General features: G+C 40.4%; 1 protein-coding gene across 11 annotated transcripts in view; it reads right to left on the bottom strand.

Annotated features, from left to right (window-relative positions):
* Positions 1-24567, bottom strand: part of camk2d1 (calcium/calmodulin-dependent protein kinase (CaM kinase) II delta 1) — a gene marked incomplete at its 3' end in the record, with an annotated part of 84720 nt that extends 60153 nt beyond the window's left edge. For all 11 annotated transcript variants that reach the window (XM_084405754.1, XM_084405756.1, XM_084405759.1 and 8 more), the window contains exons 1-2: positions 23799-24567; positions 23250-23344 (exon numbers count right to left, since the gene is read on the bottom strand). In XM_084405754.1, coding sequence (XP_084261880.1) covers positions 23250-23344; positions 23799-23860 — 157 coding nt within the window. In that variant the 5' untranslated portion in view covers positions 23861-24567. The remainder of the gene's footprint in view (positions 1-23249; positions 23345-23798) is intronic.
* Between the last annotated feature and the right edge of the window lie 354 nt (positions 24568-24921).

Genomic DNA, 24921 nt, shown 5'->3' with positions numbered 1-24921 from the left:
GCCCACCAATCACAACACACCGCTCCAGCCACCAATCACAACACACCGCTCCAGCCCACCAATCACGACACACCGCTCCAGCCCACCACGCTCCAGTCCACCAATCACGACACACCGCTCCAGCCGACCAATCATGACAAATTGCTCCAGTCCACCAATCACGACACACCGCTCCAGCCACCAATCACAACACACCGCTCCAGCCACCAATCACAACACACTGCTCCAGCCCACCAAATCACAACACATCTCTCCAGCCACCAATGACAACACACCGCTCCAGCCACCAATGACAACACACCGCTCCAGCCACCAATCACGACACACCGCTCCAGCCGACCAATCATGACAAATTGCTCCAGTCCACCAATCACGACACACCGCTCCAGCCACCAATCACAACACACCGCTCCAGCCACCAATCACAACACACTGCTCCAGTCCACCAAATCACAACACATCTCTCCAGCCACCAATGACAACACACCGCTCCAGCCACCAATGACAACACACCGCTCCAGCCACCAATCACAACACACTGCTCCAGCCCACCAATCACGACACACTGCTCCAGCCACCAATCACGACACCCCGCTCCAGTCCACAAATCACGACACACCGCTCCAGTCCACCAATTATAACACACCGCTCCAGCCCACCAATCACGACACACCGCTCCAGCCACCAATTACAACACACCGCTCCAGTCCACCAATTACAACACATCGCTCCAGCCACCAATCACAACACACCGCTCCAGCCAACCAATCAGAGCACAGTGTGCTTTTCAGAAGGAGGGGCTTCATAGAGACAGGAAGTAAACAGAGCGTTACTGATAGACTGGGAAGAGAGGAGCTGCAACAATGGAGAATATGAGGAGAATAATCAACATTCAAGCAGGAAAACCTGTTCTAGTAGAGCCTGAAAACAACATCACGACTATAAAAGGGCCTTTTTAAGAAATTATGGATTATAATATTTAATTTCGAATGCACTGTGAATACTTAAAAACATGGTGTTCATGTTTTATACATAAAGGGATTTATGTTCCCATATCTTGATATTTCTGTCCTAAAGTTAATCTCACCTCAAACCACTTCATACGGTCTCAGAATAATATCATTCATCCATAACTCTGCAGCAATTCTCATTCAGAGAGGAAATACTGTCACTCAAACACACTGATCGAAAACCCCTGACAGAGAGCCGTTCAAAACCTTGTAATCTTTACAGTCAGAATGGATTTCACATAATTCAGTATGTCATTATAGAATATTGTGTGTGTGTGTTCAGCCAATAAGATTGTTGGAGTGTAAAGTTTAATCTCAGATGTTTTATCATCATGATCTCAAGACATTAATGAGGATTTCGTCTAATATCAGCATCATCACTGACACACACTCACACACACACACACGCACGCACGCACACACACACACACACACACACACACACACGCATGCGCACGCACACGTACACACATGCACACACACACGAGCCTGTGACATCACAGGATTAAACTGACTAAACTGTGTGTGTGTGTGTGTGTGTGTGTGTGTGTGTGTGTGTGTGTGTGTGTGTGTGTGTGTGTGTTCAGCTCAATAACAGTGTGATCAGTTTTGTTCTTTCCTCATTATTAGAAAAGTTTGGCCAAACTCCATGTTCTTCATTAAATGCCCCAGATGGAGAGCTTTTCATTCAAATCTAGTTTTTGCGTATTTTAAGTGTTGCGCTGACCCAGTTCAGTCATTTCCCCTCAGACTCAGACGGAGACGGAGAGATGCCAGAAATGGAGCAGATCTTCTCAAATCAACTCACTGTCCATCGACTGACATCATGCAGATGAGAAACACAAGCAAACATGTGGAGGAGAAATATGAGTCCAGAAATGAACTTGATCTGACAAAAACTGTGTGTGAGTGTGTGTGTGTGTGTGTGAGAGAGTGTGTGTATGTGTGAGTGTGAGTGTGTGTAAGTGTGTGTATGTGTGTGTGTGTGTTTGTATTCTCTCACACTAATGTAAACAGTGTAAGGCTGGAGAAACTGGAAGAGCTGGAAGAGAGGTTTACTCTCTGAGAAAACGAAGGAAAATGAACCTCTTAATTGTTAAATGAATCTCTTGCTATATTACAATCCCCACTCGAGACACGATCACACGCGAGTGGATCACCTCCCAATTTACACATCGTTCCCTTCACCCATCCCTGCCTGAATTCACCCAAGAATCTATATGGTTTAATTTGAACAATTATCATACAGTATTACACATGTTTGGTATCATTTGAAATGTCTCAGTGCGACTGGTCCAAATGTCTCATTCCCACAGAAGTAAACCAGACAGGTAATGAGGTGTGGAGAGTTTAGAGATATCTGGGTTTGCCCCCATGATTAATGCAAATTCCCACTGTGAACTCATGTCTGCATCTGTAAAGAGGTTTCTGCGTTGGTCTGAGTGTGTAGGGAGATGAAGAAGAGGCTCGAGGCGATCCTGAAACTCAGACGTTGAAGGATCTCAAAGACTCCAGCATTATGTATTTTTCTAAATGTCGTGTTTCACCTTCATCTCTTACTCTTTATCTTGTTTTTGTATTGATTATCTTTGAACTGATTATGAAATTGGCATGATACATTTACCTGACATAATAAATTGTTACATTTGATTATTCTGACTTGCTCTGAAATTGTTTTCCCAAGTGGATTAAACGGATTCCTATGTTCCCGCAAGTCTGCGTCAGTGATGACTAATGTTTGGCACTGATTCAAGTGTACGTGGTTTTGTAAAGACAAGAAGGGAATTTCCATTTAGCACAGCAAATGCTGTTTGATCAATCTAAATCTGTGTGTCTCGCCTCTGTTTTAATGTAATGTTACTTTAGATAAGTGTACGTGGGAAACCACGGCTTGGCCAATCCAGAGCTATTATAAGAGGAGGAATGTTGGTCAGCTTATATCTGTAACAGTGGCCGTACCTCTACTGAAGTAAACCTGTAGTGTATGCGATTCCACGGGGGCTTTACCAGAGTATCTCTGATTGTGTAAGTGTGAATCTCAGATCTATCGCCATCATCTCTGTTCAGTGACGGAAGCTGACGCGCTCGTGATCGTGAGACCCGCGTTACACAGAAGACGAGAGGACCTCTGAGAGACACAGCTTCCTAATCTGAGTGGGTAAATATACTTAAAGAGTTAAAAAGAATAATCAAACATTCGCTCACTTTTAATGATGCCCAGATATCATTAAAACCTTTTTCATTTATGGAGTCAGATGAAATAATGAGGTAATAATACAGATGAGAAAATGTGTTTCATTTAACACTTATTGTGTTGCGTGAAAGGAAAGACAGTAACGTGCAAAAACTTTCACCCGTCTTAGCGGAACCCCCCAGATCTGAGTCAGTTTACTGTGTGTGTGTGTGTGTGTGTGTGTGTGTGTGTGTGTGTGAGTCAGTTTACTGTGTGTGTGTGTGTGTGTGTGTGTGAGTGTGTGTGTCTCTCTGCAGACAGGCGTGTGTGTGTGTGTGTGTGTGTACTTGAACGACTATCTTTGTGAGGACCAGTTTGAGTTTTAGACCATTGGAGTGAGGACTGTCGGTACACGATCCGTTCCACCTGTTTCACGCATGCAGATCGCCTAGGCAGAAATGCATATTATGTTCCTTATTGTCTTCTGTAAACAACATTGAAGGGATTATTTTCCTCATTTAGATTATATAGATATATATTAGCCTATATAGACCCATACTAATACAAAATTACTCAACTTAAAAGTTAACTAATATTAGCAGCTTTTAATAATAAAAAAAAACGACACAAACCATCTTTGACAATACTACTGACCTCAGACCAAAACACGGCAAGTTAAGTAAGTTCAGCCTAATACCATACAGCAGTGAATCGCAAAGGAGAGTATATGGAGGAAACTGATCATGTATGTTCATGTAACAACTCACAACTCACAATCACTTTTGGATTGGCAACCACGTAAACACATCGTAATGCATAGCGTAACCTACATTTAAAAGCATCAAAATAGACCCGCTGTGAAATGTTAAACACAATACAACTAACGTTACGCAAATATGCCGCAAGTTGTGCCGCCTGGCCGTCAAGTGTTTCATCGCATGCGTGAAACGGATCGTGCAGGTGGAACGGATCGTGGACCGACAAGGACAAAGAGAGTAAAGTGAGGACATGTTGAGAGCCTTTAAAGGCCTGTTTGAGGGTCCTGACTTGGTTTTAGGGATAAGGTTATCATGAGGTTGAGGGTCGGTTTAGGGTCAGGGGTCGGGTTGTGATGGGTAAGGTTAGGGTAAGCGGCTAGAGATTGCATTGTGTCAATGAATGTCCTCATAAAGATAGATGTACAAAAATGTGTGTGTGTGTGTGTTCTCTCACACTAATGTTAACAGAGGTCAGGAACAGAGTTTGCATAAGAAGCAAATTAGTGCAAAAGAGGCGAAAGCGAAACTTGAAACACAGAGCTGGAACGAAATGAGGAAAATAGAAATAAATGGATCGTCACAAATTCAGGTGTGAGTGAACGTGAAACGTGCAGGATTTAATGAGAAGCGTTTCAAATAGTAGTGTGTCATATTATAATATTTTAATATTGACCTCAATCTGTCTCCATATTAAATCTGAATTAGACATGCATCAGAGTCTCTCACACACACACACACACACACACACACACACACACACACACACACACAAAGTCATGTGACGCTGCAAACTACAAGTGATTCCCTGTTATCATTTATCATAAACATATACAGCTGGTTACGTGATGCAAACCTCAAAATGTATTAGTTTACATATCATGCACTATGGTTATGGTTAATTATTAATCAATAATCTGCCCCTGTAATCATAATTTAGTGTTAAAAGTGCTTGCTGTTTCATGCACAAATGAGTCAAGACAGTTTCTTCGCCTCTGTTCGTTACATTAACAATTGCATGATGAATAATGTAAAAAAAAACAAATCAATGCAATTACAATAAGAATGGGAACTGAAGCTTGTAAAAGGACAAGTCATTCAAGATCGTGTGTGAGAAACAGACCTGATCATTACAACCGCATGAAAAAGAGAAACTAGTGTGTTTACAACGACGTGTGTGTGAAGAAATGAGACATGAAACGTCCATCAAACTATGAAATCAGTAAAAGGACGAGGATAACCTTCAGAAATGATGCAGAGATGATGAAATAAATGTCATTTCTAGATGAATTATTAAAGCCCTTCCCGTCAAACCACGGCAACTTTACTTTACAGCAACAAAATTATGTTTATTGACTCAATGTTTCAGATTTGTTCCGAATTTCTGTTAAATCTTTGTAGACAAAATGCTTTTATATTTATACTTTTACACAATATATTAGTATCGCATATTAAAGGGAATAAAAACAAAACTTTTAATGAAGAAAAACTGACTTTCAGTCAACATGCACCAATGCTACGTCACAATCATTCGTTAACAAACAAGAATTAATTACTTCAATGAGCTCATTGTTTCTGCCTGACATTTTTAAAATAATAAATTAATACATTTTTTGCAAACTGTGGTTTTGTATATCTACATTTATGAAATACATTACTCAGTTTCCTCTGATCACTGTAAATTGTAATATGCTTTGAAACGATGTGTATAGTGAAAAGCACTATACAAATAAACGTGAATTGAATTCTTCAGCCACATATATTAATATCACATATTAAAGGGAATAAAAGCAAAACACTTAATGAAGAAAAAGCGACTTTCACTTATCCTCCGGCCACGTCTCGCTCTACACGAGTTAATGTGAGGCTTTCTCTCAGCGTGGACAGAAGACTTGATGCTGGACGTCCTCTTCAAGCCTCGTGAGGAGAGAGTGAGACTGAGACTACTTCATGAGGACGAGACGAGAGTTCTCTAAAACAGCACTGAACAAACACACACACAGCAAACTTGTGTAGGATTGAAAATAATCCAAGATATTTTAAATGAACAAAGATATTTGCTTTACTGTTTCCTCCCCCTCTTTCCACCACACGGATAGTGATCAAGGCCTGTAGGCCAACATGTTTGTACACTGGGGGTCGATGAATTGTCGCACCTTTAGTACGGTGGGGGAAGTGTAATGATCTGATTGGTCAGTTTGAATGTCTCACATCTGGGTTTTAGTCACATGGTCAGGGAAAGGATAAAAGAAGATTGAAACTGTTGCTCTGGCTCTTCTTCTGTGGGTCTCTCTCTCTCTCTCTCTCTCTCTCTCTCTCTCTCTCTCTCTCTCTCTCTCTCTCTCTCTCTCTCTCTGCGCACTGTTCAACATGACGGTTCTGAATTGCTTGAAATATGATTGGAATCACTTCCAAAAAGGAAAATACAGTTCAAAGTCTGCAAATCTGTCATATCGGCTACATAAAATCAAAATGAGAACATTATAATTGTGTGTTTGGGACATGGATTTTAATGATGAGACTTTTGTTTTTGTAATCAGGCTCTCAAAAAGTATATAAACATTTTATTTAGATTGATCAGCCAATATATCAGTTATCGGCTTTCAAATATAAAGAATTATCGGTTATCGGTATCGCCCAAAATTTTCATATCAGTGCATCTGTAATTGAATCATATGCCATTATTCTTACATATTACCATGCAACTATGGTAAATAATATCTTTATTGAGATATAAATATGCAAATTTGAGGCTGCAGGGTCCATAATGAATTTTCTCAAGCCTTAGATCCTTGTTTCTGTTCCCATAACATTAGTTTTGCTTCTCTATATCCATCATCTGTCTCTCGCCCATCTTCCCTCTCTCTCTCTCCCTCCAGACGTTCCTCAGGCGACGTCAAACGCCAGTCACATTTCTGCTGTCTGTTTATGTTTCTATGGTGCTTCTTTTTTTTTTACGCTCGTCTATTTTTGGCATCCTCCCCCGTGTCTGCATATGCAAATGAGCATCTGATAACTTCAGCCGTATTCAAATGAGCCGAGGACTCAGACCCGCTATTGTTTCCCACTGCGAATGCTCATTTGAATAGTTGGATTACAAACAGGAGAAATACGAGAACGAGGCAGAAAATGCTGCAGAAAATGCAGAGTATTAAATCTAGTAAGGCTTAAAACAAGGCAAACAATCTGTTCAAATAAAATAAATGCTATTATTAAAATTATTATATTTTTGATCAACATTGATAATTATATAGAGTGTCAGGCAATCATATTGTCATGTTGCCTTTAACACAACGGTTTGTTGATATATATATATATGGATAGATGAACAGTGGATTCAGTGCCATAAATGTCACACACGTCATCTCACTTCAAGCTATTTTAGTTTATTTAAAACAAAAGTTTATTGGAAAATATGTTGCATTGAAAATACAATATGTGGGTCATTCATTCTATGCAGTACTGTATCAACATACTGTATATAACAATCTTAAATATTAAAATGACAAAGTTTAAAGATGGAAATCATTGGTTGTTGTCGATTATCATAAAAACACAGAAAAATTAAATGTCGAATCAAATAAAATATTTCTTTAGAAAGTTAGTTTTTGGAACGTCTGTTTGACGCTTTTCTCATTTAACACTCATTTAAATGATCTTTCGGGGGTTATTTCTCAGATTTGATGTGCAATTGATCTGTGATTAATTAATCGCCCCATCATGTAATTAATCTGATTGAAAATATCGCTTGACAGCCCTAAAATACTGTGTGTGTGTGTGTATATATATATATATATATATATATATATATATATATATATATATATATACTCACACACATATACATATACACACACACATGCACATACATACACAAATACATATGTATATATATGTATACATTTTGATTCATTTTGACAATATTACATATTTATTTGATTCGACATTTAATTAATCTGTGGTTTTATGATAACCGACAACAACCAATGATTTCCATCTTTAAACTTTGTCATTTTAATATTTAAGATTGTTATAAACAGTATGTTGATACAGTACTGCACAGAATGAATGTATTTTCAATGCAACATATTTTCCAACTTTTGTTTTAAATAAACTAAAATAGCTTGAAGTGAGATGACGTGTGTGACATTTATGGCACTGAATCCACTGTTCCAGGCAAAGCTTTCTGAATGAGAGCTCTGTATTACAGTGACAGCCAAAGTGTGTGTGTGTGTGTGTGTGTGTGTGTGTGTGTGTGTGTGTGTGTGTGTGTGTGTGTGTGTGTGTGTGTGTGTGTGTGTGTGTGTGTGTGTGTGTGTGTGTGTGTGTGTGTGTGTGTGTGTGTTGCGGTGTAGAATCTGGGATTACGTCATCTAAATCCCCAAAGGAATGTAGTGCAGTCTCCATAGCAACCATGAGGAAAAGTGTTGATTTGGATTCATTTTAACGTGTTTCGGTCTCGTTCTTCTTTCATTTTCATTCACTTTCTCGGCTCCATACATATTTTTGTCCGTCTTCGCATGTGTGGACTTGCTAATGAACGGCAAGCAAGAATTCCTGTCATTCTCCACTGGCTGCTAGAGGGCATGTTGGTTCCAGTTTAGAAGCGGGTGGGATTTCCTTGAAAACCGAAAGCTGGAGAGAATCAAACAAATGAGGAACTTGGGTTTATTCTGTTACTCAAACAGAAACCATCAAGTTTAGTGAAGTTACGGTAAAACCCAGGCCCGACATGGAGAAAAATCAAGTGTATTTTTCATGTATGTGATGAATTGGTGTGTGTGTGTGTGTGTGTGTGTGTGTGTGTGTGTGTGTGTGTGTGTGTGTGTGTGTGTGTGTGTTCACAGGCAAATTGCCATGTACTACATTATATAATGGGCTGTATGAATTCAGTCTTATTAAAGACTCTTTAAATGAAGTAAGAAGCTGAATATTGGTATTAATGAAGCATGTCTAATATGTAGCTGCAGTTCATTTCTTTCCAAGGCAATTATGAAATTATGAAGCCACATCATTATAGCTGTAGACGTCTTCATGTGTCAATTCGTAAGAGTTTTCCCAAGCCAGACAGAAAATGTAATGTACTGAGCTTCAAGTGCAGTTATTTACAACAGCTATCATTAGTATTACATTTACAGTCCTCTCTGGCAGTATACAATAGTTTTTAAAGTCTCCCTGTAGTCAATAATTGTATCCCTTAAAACTCATCTTTGATCAGCAAAATTACATATTTATGCGTTTTTTCCTTTATAAAATATCTTGAATGTAACTCGACACCCTTGCCTCATTTAGCATTCGAGGTTCTATGAATATGCAAATGAGCCCCGCCTCCACTCACTCATTCAGCTCAGAGATCCACTGGTTGACGATCACACGTTGATCTGATTGGTTACAAGGTAGTTTGTGACGTCAGAAACACCAGCGATTTCAAAGCGTGTTTTTGAGACTGTCTTTGGTTCACTGCAGTTTTAAGGAGGAAATACTCAGCAATGGTGTCGACTTATGAATTTACACATGCTTTGTCTTAAAGCAGGGGTTCTCAACCTTTTGCAACTCATGGCCCACCAATGACTGTTCAAAAACATTAAGAATATGATAGTATGAACACTAGGGGTGTGACAAGACACTTATCTCACGAGACGCGATGAGACGATATTTTTGCAAAATATTATATAGAAATTCATGAATGGAAAAGTAGTCTGCAGGTGCATTTTGAAATGTTTTAACTAATAATCTTGTTATGAATGTCATTTCAGTTCTACTTTACGAGTATGCATTATCATCTGCATTGAAAGCCAACAATATACAAGCACTGTAAAAGGTTTTGCCACAAACTCGACTGACTGGCCTTTCTCCTGTATGATTTCACATGAGTCTCTTCAGACGTCACTGTTCATGAATAATGGGCTTCCAGAACTTCTGGTTGAGGTTGTGTGTGTGTGTGTGTGTGTGTGTGTGTGTGTGTGTGTGAGAGAGAGACCTCCTAACTGAACTCCTTTCCACAAATTGAACACAGAAATAAAAACAGTATAAATAACAAAAATAAATAACAGTTTTTTCTTAGTTCTAGGGTTAATGCAGTGAATTTCGGAAAAAGGCCGGCTGGAGAGAAAGAGCGAGTTAGGCTGGTGCGTTTGTGTTCAGTTGTTCTTGCGTCCCGATTAAAAGCCTCTCTTTTCTGTCGTTCTTCAGACGTCACAGTATTCTCTCAATATTCAAAGTGCAAACCGAGACCAGAGCCACAACTACGCAGTCCAGAGACAGGTTTGAACTGTGATTCCTGGTGCACTGTGTGCGACTCGTGCTGCATCTTGAGTGTTTCAGATCATATAAATTCAGAAGAACAACAAGAAAATAACAAGATTTGTCAATTAAAACATAATGTGGGGGGAGTCTACCGCTGCCTACACGGCTCACCAGATGGCGCTCTGCGGCCCACCGGTTGAGAATCACTGTCTTAAAGCATATTAAAAACACCACATAGACATATAAACAATGTGATCGTCAACCAGTGGATCTCTGGGCTGAGTGAGTGGAGGCGGGGCTCATTTGCATATTCATAGAACCTCGAATGCTAAATGAGGCAAGGGTGTCGAGTTACATTCAAGATATTTTATAAAGGAAAAAACGCATAAATATGTAATTTTGCTGATCAAAGATGTGTTTTAAGGGATACAATTATTGACTACAGGGAGACTTTAAAAACTATTGTATACTGCCAGAGAGGACTGTAAATGTAATACTAATGATAGCTGTTGTAAATAACTGCACTTGAAGCTCAGTACATTACATTTTCTGTCTGGCTTGGGAAAACTCTTACGAATTGACACATGAAGACGTCTACAGCTATAATGATGTGGCTTCATAATTTCATAATTGCCTTGGAAAGAAATGAACTGCAGCTACATAATAGACATGCTTCATTAATACCAATATTCAGCTTCTTACTTCATTTAAAGAGTCTTTAATAAGACTGAATTCATACAGTCCATTATATAATGTAGTACATGGCAATTTGCCTGTGAACACACACACACACACACACACACACACACACACACACACACACCAATACATCACATACATGAAAAAATACACTTGATTTTTCTCCATGTCGGGCCTGGGTTTTACCGTAACTTCACTAAACTTGATGGTTTCTGTTTGAGTAACAGAATAAACCCAAGTTCCTCATTTGTTTAATTCTCTACAGCTTTCGGTTTTCAAGGAAATCCCACCCGCTTCTAAACTGGGCGGGGCTCATTTGCATATTCATAGAACCGCGTATACTAAATGAGGCAAGGGTGTCGAGTTACTCTGCTATTTTAAGGCATGAAGAATTATTTTCAAGGAAAAAACATTTTGGTGATCGAAGATGAGTTTTACAATGATTGACTACAGTGGGCTTTAAATATGATGGTTTGCTGTAAGCTCTTGCAGTTCCTCTGAACCCCTCCACCTCCCCAGCTCCACCTGCCTAGATCTGCCCACACGTCTGTGGATTTATCGACAGTCGCGAGTAAATACAGCAGCAATAACATTTAATAACAATAACAAGAGTTGTCATGACAGAAGTATTAATGCGGCAACCCATTTATCGAACATCTTTTTTATCATATTGCTGCCACATTTATTCCATAAAAGCAGTACGTCACATGAAGCTGAATAAAAGGGCTTATGCTTTAAAGCGGTGGTATAATGCCCTTTTCACAAGAAGTAAAATAAGTCTCTGATGTCCCCAGAGTGTGTGTGTGTGAAGTTTTAGCTCAAAATACCCCACAGATATTTTTATATAGCATGTAAAAATGTACATTTTTTGAGGGTGAGCCAAAATGCACCATTTTGTGTCTGTTCCTTTAAATGCAAATGAGCTGCTGCTCCCGGCACAGGGGGCGGAGCTTCAAGAGCTTGCACTCACACACACATGCACTGAAAATTTCTAAAACTTTTAGCCTTTTATGTTCAAACCGGATTCAGACAATGATGGAGAGACTCAAGAAGTGACAACATGTAGACAAATGTTTAATTGATGAATTCGTGAAGCTTATGTGCAGTTATCTTCTAGTCATTGATTAGCATATTCTGTCATGATAATCTATAAATCGCGTTCCGGGGGCGGGGTTTATGTAAATTCTAGGGTTGGTGATGTCACTAACCCGAGAGGAATGTGGTGTAGTCTCTACCAGCTGTTTGTTGTAGTCCTTAAAAAGTGAATTCTTTAAAAGCAAATATCTCCCTTTGCTCTGAACTTTGAGTGCTGTAACTTTGCAGATGTTGTTTATGATCAAACAGCAACATTACACACTAACTAAAGTTAGAAAAGTCAAATCATAATCAGCCACCCCTTTAAGTTGTTTTGTCTCCTAAAGCTTCTTTTTGAGTGTTAGATGATGTTTATAACTCAAAAGCCCATCTGTTGATCGTACCACTCAAAACTCGCTCATTAGTATGAAATGTCATTACTGATAATAGGCCTCTAGACCGATTAAAAATGCATCTGATTGCCTCTGATTATAATAAAACTCAAAGCTGTCTAATACCACACGGACTCTGGTTATAAGTGTGTTCTTCTGCCAGTAAAGAATGACAGTACAAGAACAGCTTGTAAATCGTCCTCATTATTGAGGCCTTTAAACTGTGCACTCATTATCTTGTCTTCATGAGCTCTTCTATCGCTCTAAACATGAGGAGACATGCAGACAGGTGTAATTACCAGAGGAACCTCTGCTTTCTTCATCCGCACATCTGTAACTCTGTTCAACACATCATGTACCGGCTACTGAAGTGTGATGAGTAACGTGTGCATGAACGACATAAGCCATGTTTCCATGCATGCACCCATTTCAATGCGAATTTTAGGATATTGCATGAAGAAAACTGCTGGATGGAAATGCCAAGATGCACATGAATTCTAAAAATGTGAATTAAAAAACGTATGCACTCAATTGAGTCAGATCATTTTTTATCCGATTAGAAGACATGCACATGAACAATAATGTAAACAAATATACTGAATAAACTCATCGATGTGCTTCAATTTATCCTAGTGAACTACACAAAACTGTGTGAACTAGCCCTCACTGTACACAACACAGAGCATAACACACATCACATCATCCGCAGGAAAACGTTCTGTTCGTGATCTCTAAAACGATCATAATTCCCCAGAAAATACAGCATGAGTGAAAGCACCCTCTGCAACAATGTCACAATTCAAGCTAAATCAAATCCATCAACAGAGAAAACTAAATACACCGACCACAAGGTTAGCACTAAACACACAATAGATTTGTGAATGGAGAGTATTGGGTTGCATTACATAACACTGATATTTCCACTGAACTATTGGCGAGGCTCCTGAGGAAGTCAGCGTCTCGGATATAAACAGACATGAGGAAAAGTTAACCAATGCTTGACACTGAAACCGTGTGGGAAGAAAACACTTAAGAAAATGCCAGGAAAAACAGTGTTTGGATATAGTGAGACCAGCATCTTCGAGTGAAATAGCTCACGGTTTGCCTGTAAACGGCCTATTTTTAGACGAGCCTTGCTGCTGGAAAGCCTTTGCTGAAACATAACCAATGCAAACATGTGTGCAACATTTGTGTGATGCAACTGCAGCATGTCAGGGATGAATTCATTGGAGAATAGAAGGTTTGCCAAAACAAACACTATTCGTTTTTTGTCTTTATGTGCGCTCCATGTACGTGTAAGCGGTGGTTTCTCTCTGGTGAGCTAATCGCGGTTACGTAAGGCTCGGCATGTGTGTGTACGAGTGCATGAAGCGGAGACCGTCACATATTTTCAGATCTATTTCAATATAAAAGTGGATTTGTGTTGCATTTGTCACACGCCTGCTAATAAATGACTGTACCATTATGAGAATAAGGAGAAGGATTATTATTTAGTTCAGTTGGGGAGGATGAAATCTGCTAGATGAGCCAAGTTTGAAACATTGAAAAAAATAACTTGTAGGATTTCCTTGATAAAATCCTCAGAACCATTTGCACTAAAACATTTAAGTCAAATTTACAGCAACTGCTCTGCACAACCTGTTATTATCAAGTAAAACCTACTTACTATTGACACTAATTGACGCTTAACATTTAATTGAAGTAATTAAGTAAATATTACTTAATTATATTTAAATTATTTAGTTTCACATATAGAGTTTATTGAGTAACATCTACTTAACTAAGTTAAGTCAATTTAACAAAATTGACTTTTTACTCAAACAATATCAAATTTAATTTAACCACACTTTTAAAGTGTATGCTTTACTTAGAAACATCTAAATAATACAATATTACTAATTATTCATGCCCCAGTGCATGATGGGAACACCAGTATTAGAAAAGTTGAGTAGGTTTTACTTAATTTTGTATCGTTGAGATTTACGCTTTAATTTCTACAAGCTTGAATTGAGTACAAATACAGGATTTACTTTGTTTTTTTCAAATTCTTGCCTGAACTAACTTTTTCATGTAGAAATTACATTTGATTTTTTGTAGCAAAAGAATCATTATTATCAGTGAAGGATCGACTTATACATGTGTAATGTAAAATGTGTCTAGAGGTTCTCAGCGATACGTGTATTCTTGTGAGCCGTGGATTTACCCAAGGAAAACACATTCATCTTTACTGGACCAGCATACAGCAAAGTGACAGAACATGTCCATCTGTTTCAGTGTGGACATTAATAGAACTGGGTCTTTTCTAACGTTTCTGCTTCCAGGACACTGCTAACTTAATTTGGCTCTGAACCGAAGTTAATTCCCGAGACCGGAGCAATCATTCCATCAATTCATCATCTTCTTTAGTTTAAGTGCATGACACATTTTCACCAGCTATTTAAGAGTTTTGAATAACATTTCAATGGCACTTTTCTGATGTTCTCTTGTGGTTTGTTAAAGTATGTATTAATCAGAATATTTATATAATATCAATCTAAAAGAGACCACCTGTGCTATCCATCTGGAGAATGCATCAGTCGTCATGTTCAAAATAAAGGGCCAAAATCAGACAACCAGTGGAGGCAACCAGACGCAGACTGTTCATCTCTCTAAACTGGAGACCACACGCTCTTCTGATTGGCTGTGATTTTTGATTGATTTGGTTGCGAGTGCAGTGCGTTTGCAGAGAGACTCCACCCACACGCTCTTCTGATTGGCTGTGATTTATGATTGATTTGGTTGCGAGTGCAGTGCGTTTGCAGAGAGACTCCGCCCACACGCTCTTCTGATTGGCTGTGATTTATGATCGATTTGGTTGCAAGTGCAGTGCGTTTGCAGAGAGACTCCGCCCACACGCTCTTCTGATTGGCTGCGATTTATGATCGATTTGGTTGCGAGTGCAGTGCGTTTGCAGAGAGACTCCGCCCACACGCTCTTCTGATTGGCTGCGATTTATGATCGATTTGGTTGCGAGTGCAGTGCGTTTGCAGAGAGACTCCGCCCACACGCTCTTCTGATTGGCTGCGATTTATGATCGATTTGGTTGCGAGTGCAGTGCGTTTGCAGAGAGACTCCGCCCACACGCTCTTCTGATTGGCTGCGATTTATGATTGATTTGGTTGCGAGTGCAGTGCGTTTGCAGAGAGACTCCGCCCACACGCTCTTCTGATTGGCTGTGATATATGATTGATTTGGTTGCGAGTGCAGTGCGTTTGCAGAGAGACTCCGCCCACACGCTCTTCTGATTGGCTGTGATTGTGGATTGATTTGGTTGCGAGTGCAGTGCGTTTGCAGAGAGACTCCGCCCACACACTCTTCTGATTGGCTGTGATTGTGAATTGATTTGGTTGTGAGTGCAGTGCGTTTGCAGAGAGACTCCGCCCACAAGCTCTTCTGATTGGCTGTGATTGTGGATTGATTTGGTTGTGAGTGCAGTGCGTTTGCAGAGAGACTCCGCCCACACGCTCTTCTGAATATAAAAGGCTTTAATAACACACAATAACTCAGATAAGCAGTTCAACACAACGTACACACGGATGAGACCCGCCAGTGAAACTCAAACAGAACTGAACTTAAGTAGTAGAGATAACGAGACACACACACACTTAAACATAATGATGAGATCAAATGAATAACCATGACAACTAAGGCGGGATGTTATTAGGCTCTCGTTTAATGTGATTATTCTCTTTACAAAGCTCTGGGATCTCCTGTAGAATCAACTTATTTTGAACCTTGCTGTCCTGGACGTTTCTATAACATGGTTCTCTCTCAAGTTTACACTGCTTTCCCAACATGACCTACTAAAGATCCCATTAAATGAAACTACAACCTTGTCAGTGGACTCTGCACTATGGATCAGGTCAACGACCTCGGAGAACCTTTCACCCACACAAACGTTCTGAACCTGTTAATCATGACAACATTATAAATTAAACTAGAAATTACCAGCCCTGTGCATTAGGGGTGTAACAATATATCATGTCACAATTTATCACAATACCAAAAATGCAACAATATGTATCGTGGATAGTTCACCCAAAATAAAAATTACCCAAAAATTCACGTTTTCAGAGTTTTAGTGTCAGTACTACATTAATCTACTATATATAATGTTGAATATAATGTATAATAATGCAATGGGGGAATATTTGTGGGTCCTGATAATGCCAAATTTCTTGTTACCAGTAAAAAGTGACAACATTATTTTAAATATATCTAGTCAGTGACAGAGATCAAGCATATTCATCTACAATAATCCTGTATTTTCAGCTTCAGAATCATGAATATTGTTATTCTGGTGTCTCTATTGTCCTGTGCTTTGGGTTTCAGCACCAAGTCCAAGACTATTCATTTACACACACAATGAAATATCAAATTTTGCATTTTAATCAACAGTACATTTTTTGTTTACTTTTTATCATATGTCTTGGAGTATCGCAATAATATTGTATCGTGAGTTCAGTATCGTGATATGAGGGTCTCGTTACACCCCTACTGAGCATCATAAATAATTACTAAAATAATACTTAACTAAACTAAATATACAACTAAAATACCTGAATTCTGGATTGCCTTCAAACATTTCATCTACATCATATTCCACTCATTGCTGACAGACCGATGGTTTGCATGTGCTGAAATCATTTCTTTCGTTTCTTAATAACCGTCGGATGCTGAGACAAACACACGTGATCCGCACCAGTGTAGATTAAACTCTGTTCTCCGTGATCGCTCGTCCTTCCTCGTTTGACCACCTCAGTTACACACACCTGCATTGAGCTTGTCAAAGCCTAAGCAGGATTAAAGAAATAAAAGCAGCTCACTGCGATTTCTTTTATCACTGAACACTGCCTCAGTCTTTATGGGCTTCTACCCATGCAAAAAAAGAAAGGAGGACAGCCTATATTGATTTGGAATCACAGCAGATCCAGATCCGGGCCGGAATCCGTGTGTACCGGATATGGGCCGGATCTGGGCGGTGTTGAATCCGTGTGTACCGGATATGGGCCGGATCTGGGCCGTGTGGAGTCCATGTGTACCGGATGTGGGCCGTGTGGAGTCCGTGTGTACCGGATGTGGGCCGTGTGGAGTCCGTGTGTACCGGATGTGGGCCGTGTGGAGTCCGTGTGTACCGGATGTGGGCCGTGTGGAGTCCATGTGTACCGGATGTGGGCCATGTGGAGTCCGTGTGTACCGGATGTGGGCCGTGTGGAGTCTGTGTGTACCGGATGTGGGCCGGATCTGGGCCGTGTGGAATCCGTGTGTACCGGATGTGGGCCGTGTGGAATCCGTGTGTACCGGATGTGGGCCGGATCTGGGCCGTGTGGAATCCGTGTGTACGGGATGTGGGCCGTGTGGAATCCGTGTGTACCGGATGTGGGCCGGATCTGGGCCGTGTGGAATCCGTGTGTACCGGATGTGGGCCGTGTGGAATCCGTGTGTACCGGATGTGGGCCGTGTGGAATCCGTGTGTACCGGATGTGGGCCGGATCTGGGCCGTGTGGAATCCGTGTGTACCGGATGTGGGCCGGATCTGGGCCGTGTGGAATCCGTGTGTACGGGATGTGGGCCGTGTGGAATCCGTGTGTACCGGATGTGGGCCGGATCTGGACCGTGTGGAATCCGTGTGTACCGGATGTGGGCCGTGTGGAATCCGTGTGTACCGGATGTGGGCCGGATCTGGGCCGTGTGGAATCCGTGTGTACCGGATGTGGGCCGGATCTGGGCCGTGTGGAATCCGTGTGTACCGGATGTGGGCCGTGTGGAATCCGTGTGTACCGGATGTGGGCCGGATCTGGACCGTGTGGAATCCGTGTGTACCGGATGTGGGCCGTGTGGAATCCGTGTGTACCGGATGTGGGCCGGATCTGGGCCGTGTGGAATCCATGTGTACCGGATGTGGGCCGGATCTGGGCCGTGTGGAATCCGTGTGTACCGGATGTGGGCCGGATCTGGGCCGTGTGGAATCCGTGTGTACCGGAACTGGGCCGTGTGGAATCCGTGTGTACCGGATATGGGCCGGAACTGGGCCGTGTGGAATCCGTGTGTACCGGATATGGGCCGGATCTGGGCCGTGTGGAATCCGTGTGTACCGGATAGGGGCCGGATATGGGCCGGATCTGGGCCGTGTGGAATCCGTGTGTACTGGATCTGGGCCGTGTGGAATCCGTGTGTACCGGATATGGGCCGGATCTGGGCCGTGTGGAATCCGTGTGTACCGGAACTGGGCCGTGTGAAAACCATGTGTACTGGATATGGGCCGGATCTGGGCCGTGTGGAATCCGTACGGGATGTGGGCCGACACTATGTTGCTGTCTGGGATGCCAATAAATCCCAGTGGTGGGAAGTTTCCAGCTAGAGATCCTTTAATATTAAGAGCACAAATGCAGAGTGAAGAGGGAAGAGAGAATCCCTATTCTGAGGTGACCTTCAGCGGATGATGATAATAATAATAATACATTTTATTTATATTGCGCTTTTCTTATACCCAAAGCTACAACAAGCACAGTACAAAAGTAGATCCATACAAATAAAAAATAAAATTAAATAAAAAAAAGCCACAACAGGTAGAATACAATATACATCCAGTGTCTCCAATTAAGACACAAACACTATCTTAAAAAGATGGGTTTTTAACGGTTTCTTAAAACTACTTAATGTTAAAGGAAGTGCACTCCACAACCACAGAGAAGGCTCTTTCAAGAAGGCAAAGAGTTTGTGGAGCGGAGGGATCGAGAGGACATATATAGCGTAATTAAATCACATATGATGGTGAACAGCTTTATGTGTTAAAATAAGAGTTTTAAAATCAATGCGTGGACCGGAAGCCAATGCAGGGTCCTAAACACCCCAGAGAAATGCTGACGAGAAGGAGTGTGAGTAAGACGACGTGCCGTGAGTTCTGAATGTGTTGCAGGCGCTAAATAGACTTTGCAGGTAGGCTAAGATAAAGGGCATTACAGTGATCAACCCTAGAGGTAACGCATGGACAAGCCTCTCTGCATCAGCTAATGAAAGAAAAGGCAATATTCCTGAGATGAAAAATGCAGATTTTGAAATGCACTTGATATGAGCTTCAAGTGTCAAATGAGAGTCAAAAATCACACCAAGTTTGCGAACTTGAGATGATGGGAATACTACATTATTTTCAGGGTGTAAACTGACATTTCTACCAGTACAGGCAATTTAAGAAAATTGTGGTACATCCATAACCACATGAAAATTTGATTTTCTCTCTCTCTCTCTCTATATATATATATATATATATGTGGCTTTTTGGTCAAACAAGAAAAGGGTTCCCCCTGGGGGTCACTCTGATGTAATAAAGGCTTTCGAATCAGAGGAATGTTTTCATAGTTCCTATAGGCTAACTATTATCGGAAGTACGATACTGGGAACGATTTTAGTTACAGGAACACATTTTGGGGGACTTAATACGCTCCTATTTCAGAGTAGGGTCTAAACCAGCACTATAGGGACTACCAGTGACGTAAGTGTACTTCGACTGGCCGAGCGCACGTGAAACACCAGCGTAAACCTATATATTTACTCCACAAACTAACTCTACGAACATGGAAAACAGCGATAGATGGGCCGACGCTGAAGTACTTCTCCACCATTACACCACCCAGACAGCAACATGGTGTCGGCCCAGATCCGGCCCACATCCGGTACATGTGAAATCCACACTAACGACATTGGGCATCGACGACACGGCAAACGTTCCTGTGTGAAAGCCCCTGATGTTTAAAGATATGAAATGTATCGTGGCCTCAGGCCTTCTACAGGAACACTATCAGCGGTGAAATGAATCTGCAGCAGTCGGAGGTACAGGTCGGAGCTCTTTATTATTAACGTTTATTATTACTTAGAGGTGTGAACCGACACTGGTCTCACGGTTCGTTTCGATTACGATTGTCATGTCATCGATTCAGTTCAATTCGATATCGCGATGCACCGCATCCTCAATTTTAAAATTTACTTCAAAAGTGATGTGTGTGTGCGTGTGCTCGCCTGTTCGGGAAGTCACAGTGACAGAAACAGTTTAAGTTTCAAGGGAGTAAAGCTTGTTTATGCCATTAAGAAAAGGATTTTGTGTTTTAAAGAAATGTTCATTTGAGAGCAGCGCTCATTAATCAGTGTATTATGTTACCATTAAAGATGCGCACATCAACCGTCGCCGAGTCCGCTGTTGAAGGTGACGATCATCCATTTATAATCAACACACAGAATAATTGTAATTTGACAATCGGGTGCGGATACTTAAATCAGAGAAAGTTATTGGGGCGGGTGGATGATTTATGAAGAGAAGCATGAAGAGGGAAGTTAGCTAGAGGAGAGAAGTCCTAGACAACGACAACGACTAATGTTAAAAAATGATATTCTTGAGAATTTTGATATGGCCGACATACGACCAAAGAGACGACGTTCCGATGAACAAATAACAAAGAAGAAGGAATGCGCGAAGTCCCGAATTTACATCGGAATAGCGTTCAAAAGGTGGCGCTGTTTCTGCTGGACAGGGTAAATCCAGTTTGGTTTTTCTAAATGGTTCATGACAGTTTCAGGAAGCACGGAAGGGAGGGGGAGGGGACGGGATGAGGAGGAGGGAGGGTCGAGCTAGCCTCCATTTTGTTTGACAACACTTCGAATGTCAACAAGAAGTAACGTCTCCCAACATCGCTTAGAGCAGCTTTAAGTCATGTTCTGCTTGTGTTACGCTGCTAACGGAAAGAATTACTCATTAAAGGTGTTCACACTTGAGTCCTCTTTAAACGAGCCGAACTTAGATCCCTTTCAGTTGACCCATAATAGATTGAAAAATAACCCAGTCATCTTTGCATTCATATTGTACATGGTTCATGGCACACTGAACATACTTGAAATCAGCGTCATAATAACTCTCAGGTCCAAGTTTCAGTTCACTTTGTTGGTTTTAAAAGCAGTGTGAAAGTAGCCCACCCCAGAGCTCTCTGCCACAGGTCGACCTTCAGCTGTTGCTGTCAGATTCTCTGTAGATTCCTCAAGTGAGTGCTTTCTCCTTTACACAAAGGCCTGATTTCTTCCATTCACTTGACAGTCTATTAAAGACACAGTATGAGTCGATACAGGCACACCAGAGCCGTCCCACGCTTGCACTCAGCAAACATCCGCTCATGTGAAACGCACAACACCGCTGGCCGACTCGGATATTGACAGATCGACCCATGAAGGACCAAAGGGAAGTGAAGGGCGGCTCTATAACGGGCGGATCAAGCTTCTAAAGGTTTCTTTCAGTTCTTCTACAAGTGATTATTTTAAGTGTTAAGCCAACTTTCTCGTGATCAAAAGTTGCATTGAAATTAAAGGGTTAGTTCACCCCCAAAATTAAATTACTCGCCCTCATGTCGTTCCAAACCCGTAAGACTTTCGTTCATCTTCAGAACACACATGAAGATGTTTTTGATGAAATCTGAGAGCTTTCTGTCCCTCCATTGACGGAAACGTCATTGCAACTTTCAAGGCCCAGAAAGGTAGTAAAGACATCGTTAAAATAGTCCATGTGCTGAATAACGTCGCTATTTTAGGGGGTTTTTTGCACACAAAAAGTATTATCACCGCTTCATATCATAACATTAAGGTTGATCCATGGACTATTTTTACGATGTCTTTACTACCTTTCTAGGCCTTGAAAGTTGCAATGACATTGCTGTCAATGGAGGGACAGAAAGCTCTCAGATTTCATCAAAAATATCTTCATTTGTGTTCTGAAGATGACCGAAGGTCTTACGGGTTTGGAACGACGACTAAACGAGTAATTACTGACAGAATTTTCATTTTTGGGTGAACTAACCCTTTAAAATGAACTAAATGGAACCTATTTTACAAGAAGCAAAAGAATATGAGCAGAGCATTAACATAAAGATGTGTAATTCCTGTGATGCTCAGTAGGGGTGTAACGAGACCCTCATGTCACGATACGATATTATTGCGATACTCCAAGACATATGATAAAAGGTTAACAAAAAAAAAGTACTGTTGATTAAAATGCTAAATTTGGTATATCATTGTGTGTGTAAATGAATAGTCTTGGACTTGGTGCTGAAACCCAAAAGCACAGGACAATAGAGACACCAGAATAACAATATTCATGATTCTGAAGCTGAAAATACTGAATTATTTTAGATGAATATGCTTGATCTCTGTCACTGACTAGATATATTTAAAATAATGTTGTCACTTTTTACTGGTAACAAGAAATTTGGCATTATCAGGACCCACAAATATTCCCTCATTGCATTATTATACATTATATATGTAGTACTGACACTAAAACTCTGAAAAATAGAATTTTTTCTCACACAGTAATTTTTATTTTGGGTGAACTATCCACGATACATATTGTTGCATTTTTTGCATTGCGATATATTGTGACATGATACATTGTTACACCCCTATACCCAATCATACCCGTTTACATTTAAGACTTAAAAGAGACCCGTTCATTTAGGGCTAAAATCAGTGTAGAAATGTCAAAAATGCAGTTCATGACCTCTTTAATGCCTAAAGCTAATGGTTTGTTCAACCCAACACAACCCTAAGTATCTCTTCTTCTTTAGTGCTGCCTAATGGCGTGTGCGACTTCACGATGATATTATACACTAAGTATGAACAATATTAATAGCCTTTGCAACAATTTAATAAACACTACAAGACCAAGAACAGTAAGCTGTGGTTTTGTACACGCAAACCAAAACCAATGACCTAACTGTGGTTAAAACGCAACCCTCAGTGAACCAATCCTGTGTATTAACTCTACATTAGTGTCAAAGCTACAGATGCAGAGAGAGTTCATCACAGTGTCCTCAGATGTACTCACCCCTGGCAGAGAGCTTTTTAGTGTTGATGATTTTGGCAGCAAATTCCTGACCAGAAGAGATTTTCATGCATCTTCTCACCACAGAAAATGCTCCTCTGAAAGTTAAAAAAAGATCAAATATAAATAAATCATGTTTTATTTTCTTTCTTTGCAGGATGCATAATTTTAAAGGCGCTCCTGTAAGTTCCTCACTCTGAAAATAATACTGCACTTTTAAAGAAAATTATTAGACTTTCTGAAACCAGACGAGAGCCTTGTGTTGAATAGGTTAGGTGTGTTCCTGCTTCTCAACATCAACACAACTCTGTTTAGGAAACATACAAACGTGGGGGTTTAAATTGGGGGGGATTATAAGAACATACGAGAAAAGAATAATACAAAAACAGCAGAATGCTCGACTGTCTCTGTGAAAGTGTCATGAAAGAAGACTAACAGGTAATCAGGTAGGCTATAGTCAGTGCAAACACCTCAGATTGAAGCGTCTGCGTTTAACTCATCTTTCCCAGTGTAACTTAATAATAATTTAACTTAACCAATAATGTAACTTACTTTCCCAGTTCTTCGTACAGCTGATATTCGTCGGTGAACCTGGTGCAGGTTGTTGAAGCCATGCTGAGAATCTGAGCGCAAAAGTCAAATCTGCGGTCACTCTTCCTGATTATCCTCAATGCAGAGCAAAAGTGAAGGTTTCAACAGAGGAAAGAAATGAAAATGTCCAGGTCTGCCACTTCGAATCCTCTCTCAGGTGTGAGATAGAGACTGACTCTGGTTTGACACTATTTGAAGTTGAAGCGCCGCACCTCTTCTGATCAGAGATTCGCGAACGTGTTGTTCTTTTGAACCGGTTCTTTTGACTGATTCGATAGAGCCGATTCGCAAAACGTGTGTTATTTATTCGAGTCTCAGGGGATTCATTGTTGTGAGCTATTATGGGCTGTTATCTATGCCTAAAATTCGTAATTTACGATTATAGAAAAGAGGAACTCTTGTTACAAGACTAAACTTCTAGAAAACATATTGATATAAGGGAAATAAGTCGTTTTATTCCCCGTAAATGGGATCATTTTGCAAAAATGTATGAACCCAACATAAACACAAATATTACATTTCTGAGAACTTTGCACGTTTAATCTAGAAATAAAAATAAACTCCATTTGATTGATAGGTGTTATTTGACACAAGATTGAGAATTTTTTTATGCTCTTTTCTAATTTCATACGAAATATTTCATTCGAATTTATATTGTCATTATTATAGTGTGTCTGAAAAGTTGATTCGAATCAGTAAAGAATTTGATCTCTTCTTCATTTTCCCACAGCCAAGTAAAAAAAAATAAATAAATAAATAAAAAGACACACATTTATATGGAGCCTTTATTAGTAACTTTTGAAACTGTGATGCTTCACATAATGCAACATTTCACTCAATCATTGTAGGCTAGCTCATAAAAACACAAAGTAATAAACAGCAGTAGGCTTGAAATTAATTACTTTCACTTCGAAAAAGAAACTGTAAAATGACATTCAGGGGAAATTTGTAAACGCTATTGCGTGATGAATCAAACGGAACATTGAATCGATTCATTTGATCAGATCATTCTAACGAACCGATTCGCTCAAATGAATCGAATTTCCCAACTCCGCTTAATCTCTCATTTCTCGCTTCCTGCTGT

The sequence above is a fragment of the Rutilus rutilus genome (genome assembly GCF_951802725.1).
Source record: "Rutilus rutilus genome assembly, chromosome: 3".
Classification (NCBI taxonomy): domain Eukaryota; kingdom Metazoa; phylum Chordata; class Actinopteri; order Cypriniformes; family Leuciscidae; genus Rutilus; species Rutilus rutilus.
This window is presented reverse-complemented; position numbering and strand designations above follow the sequence as displayed.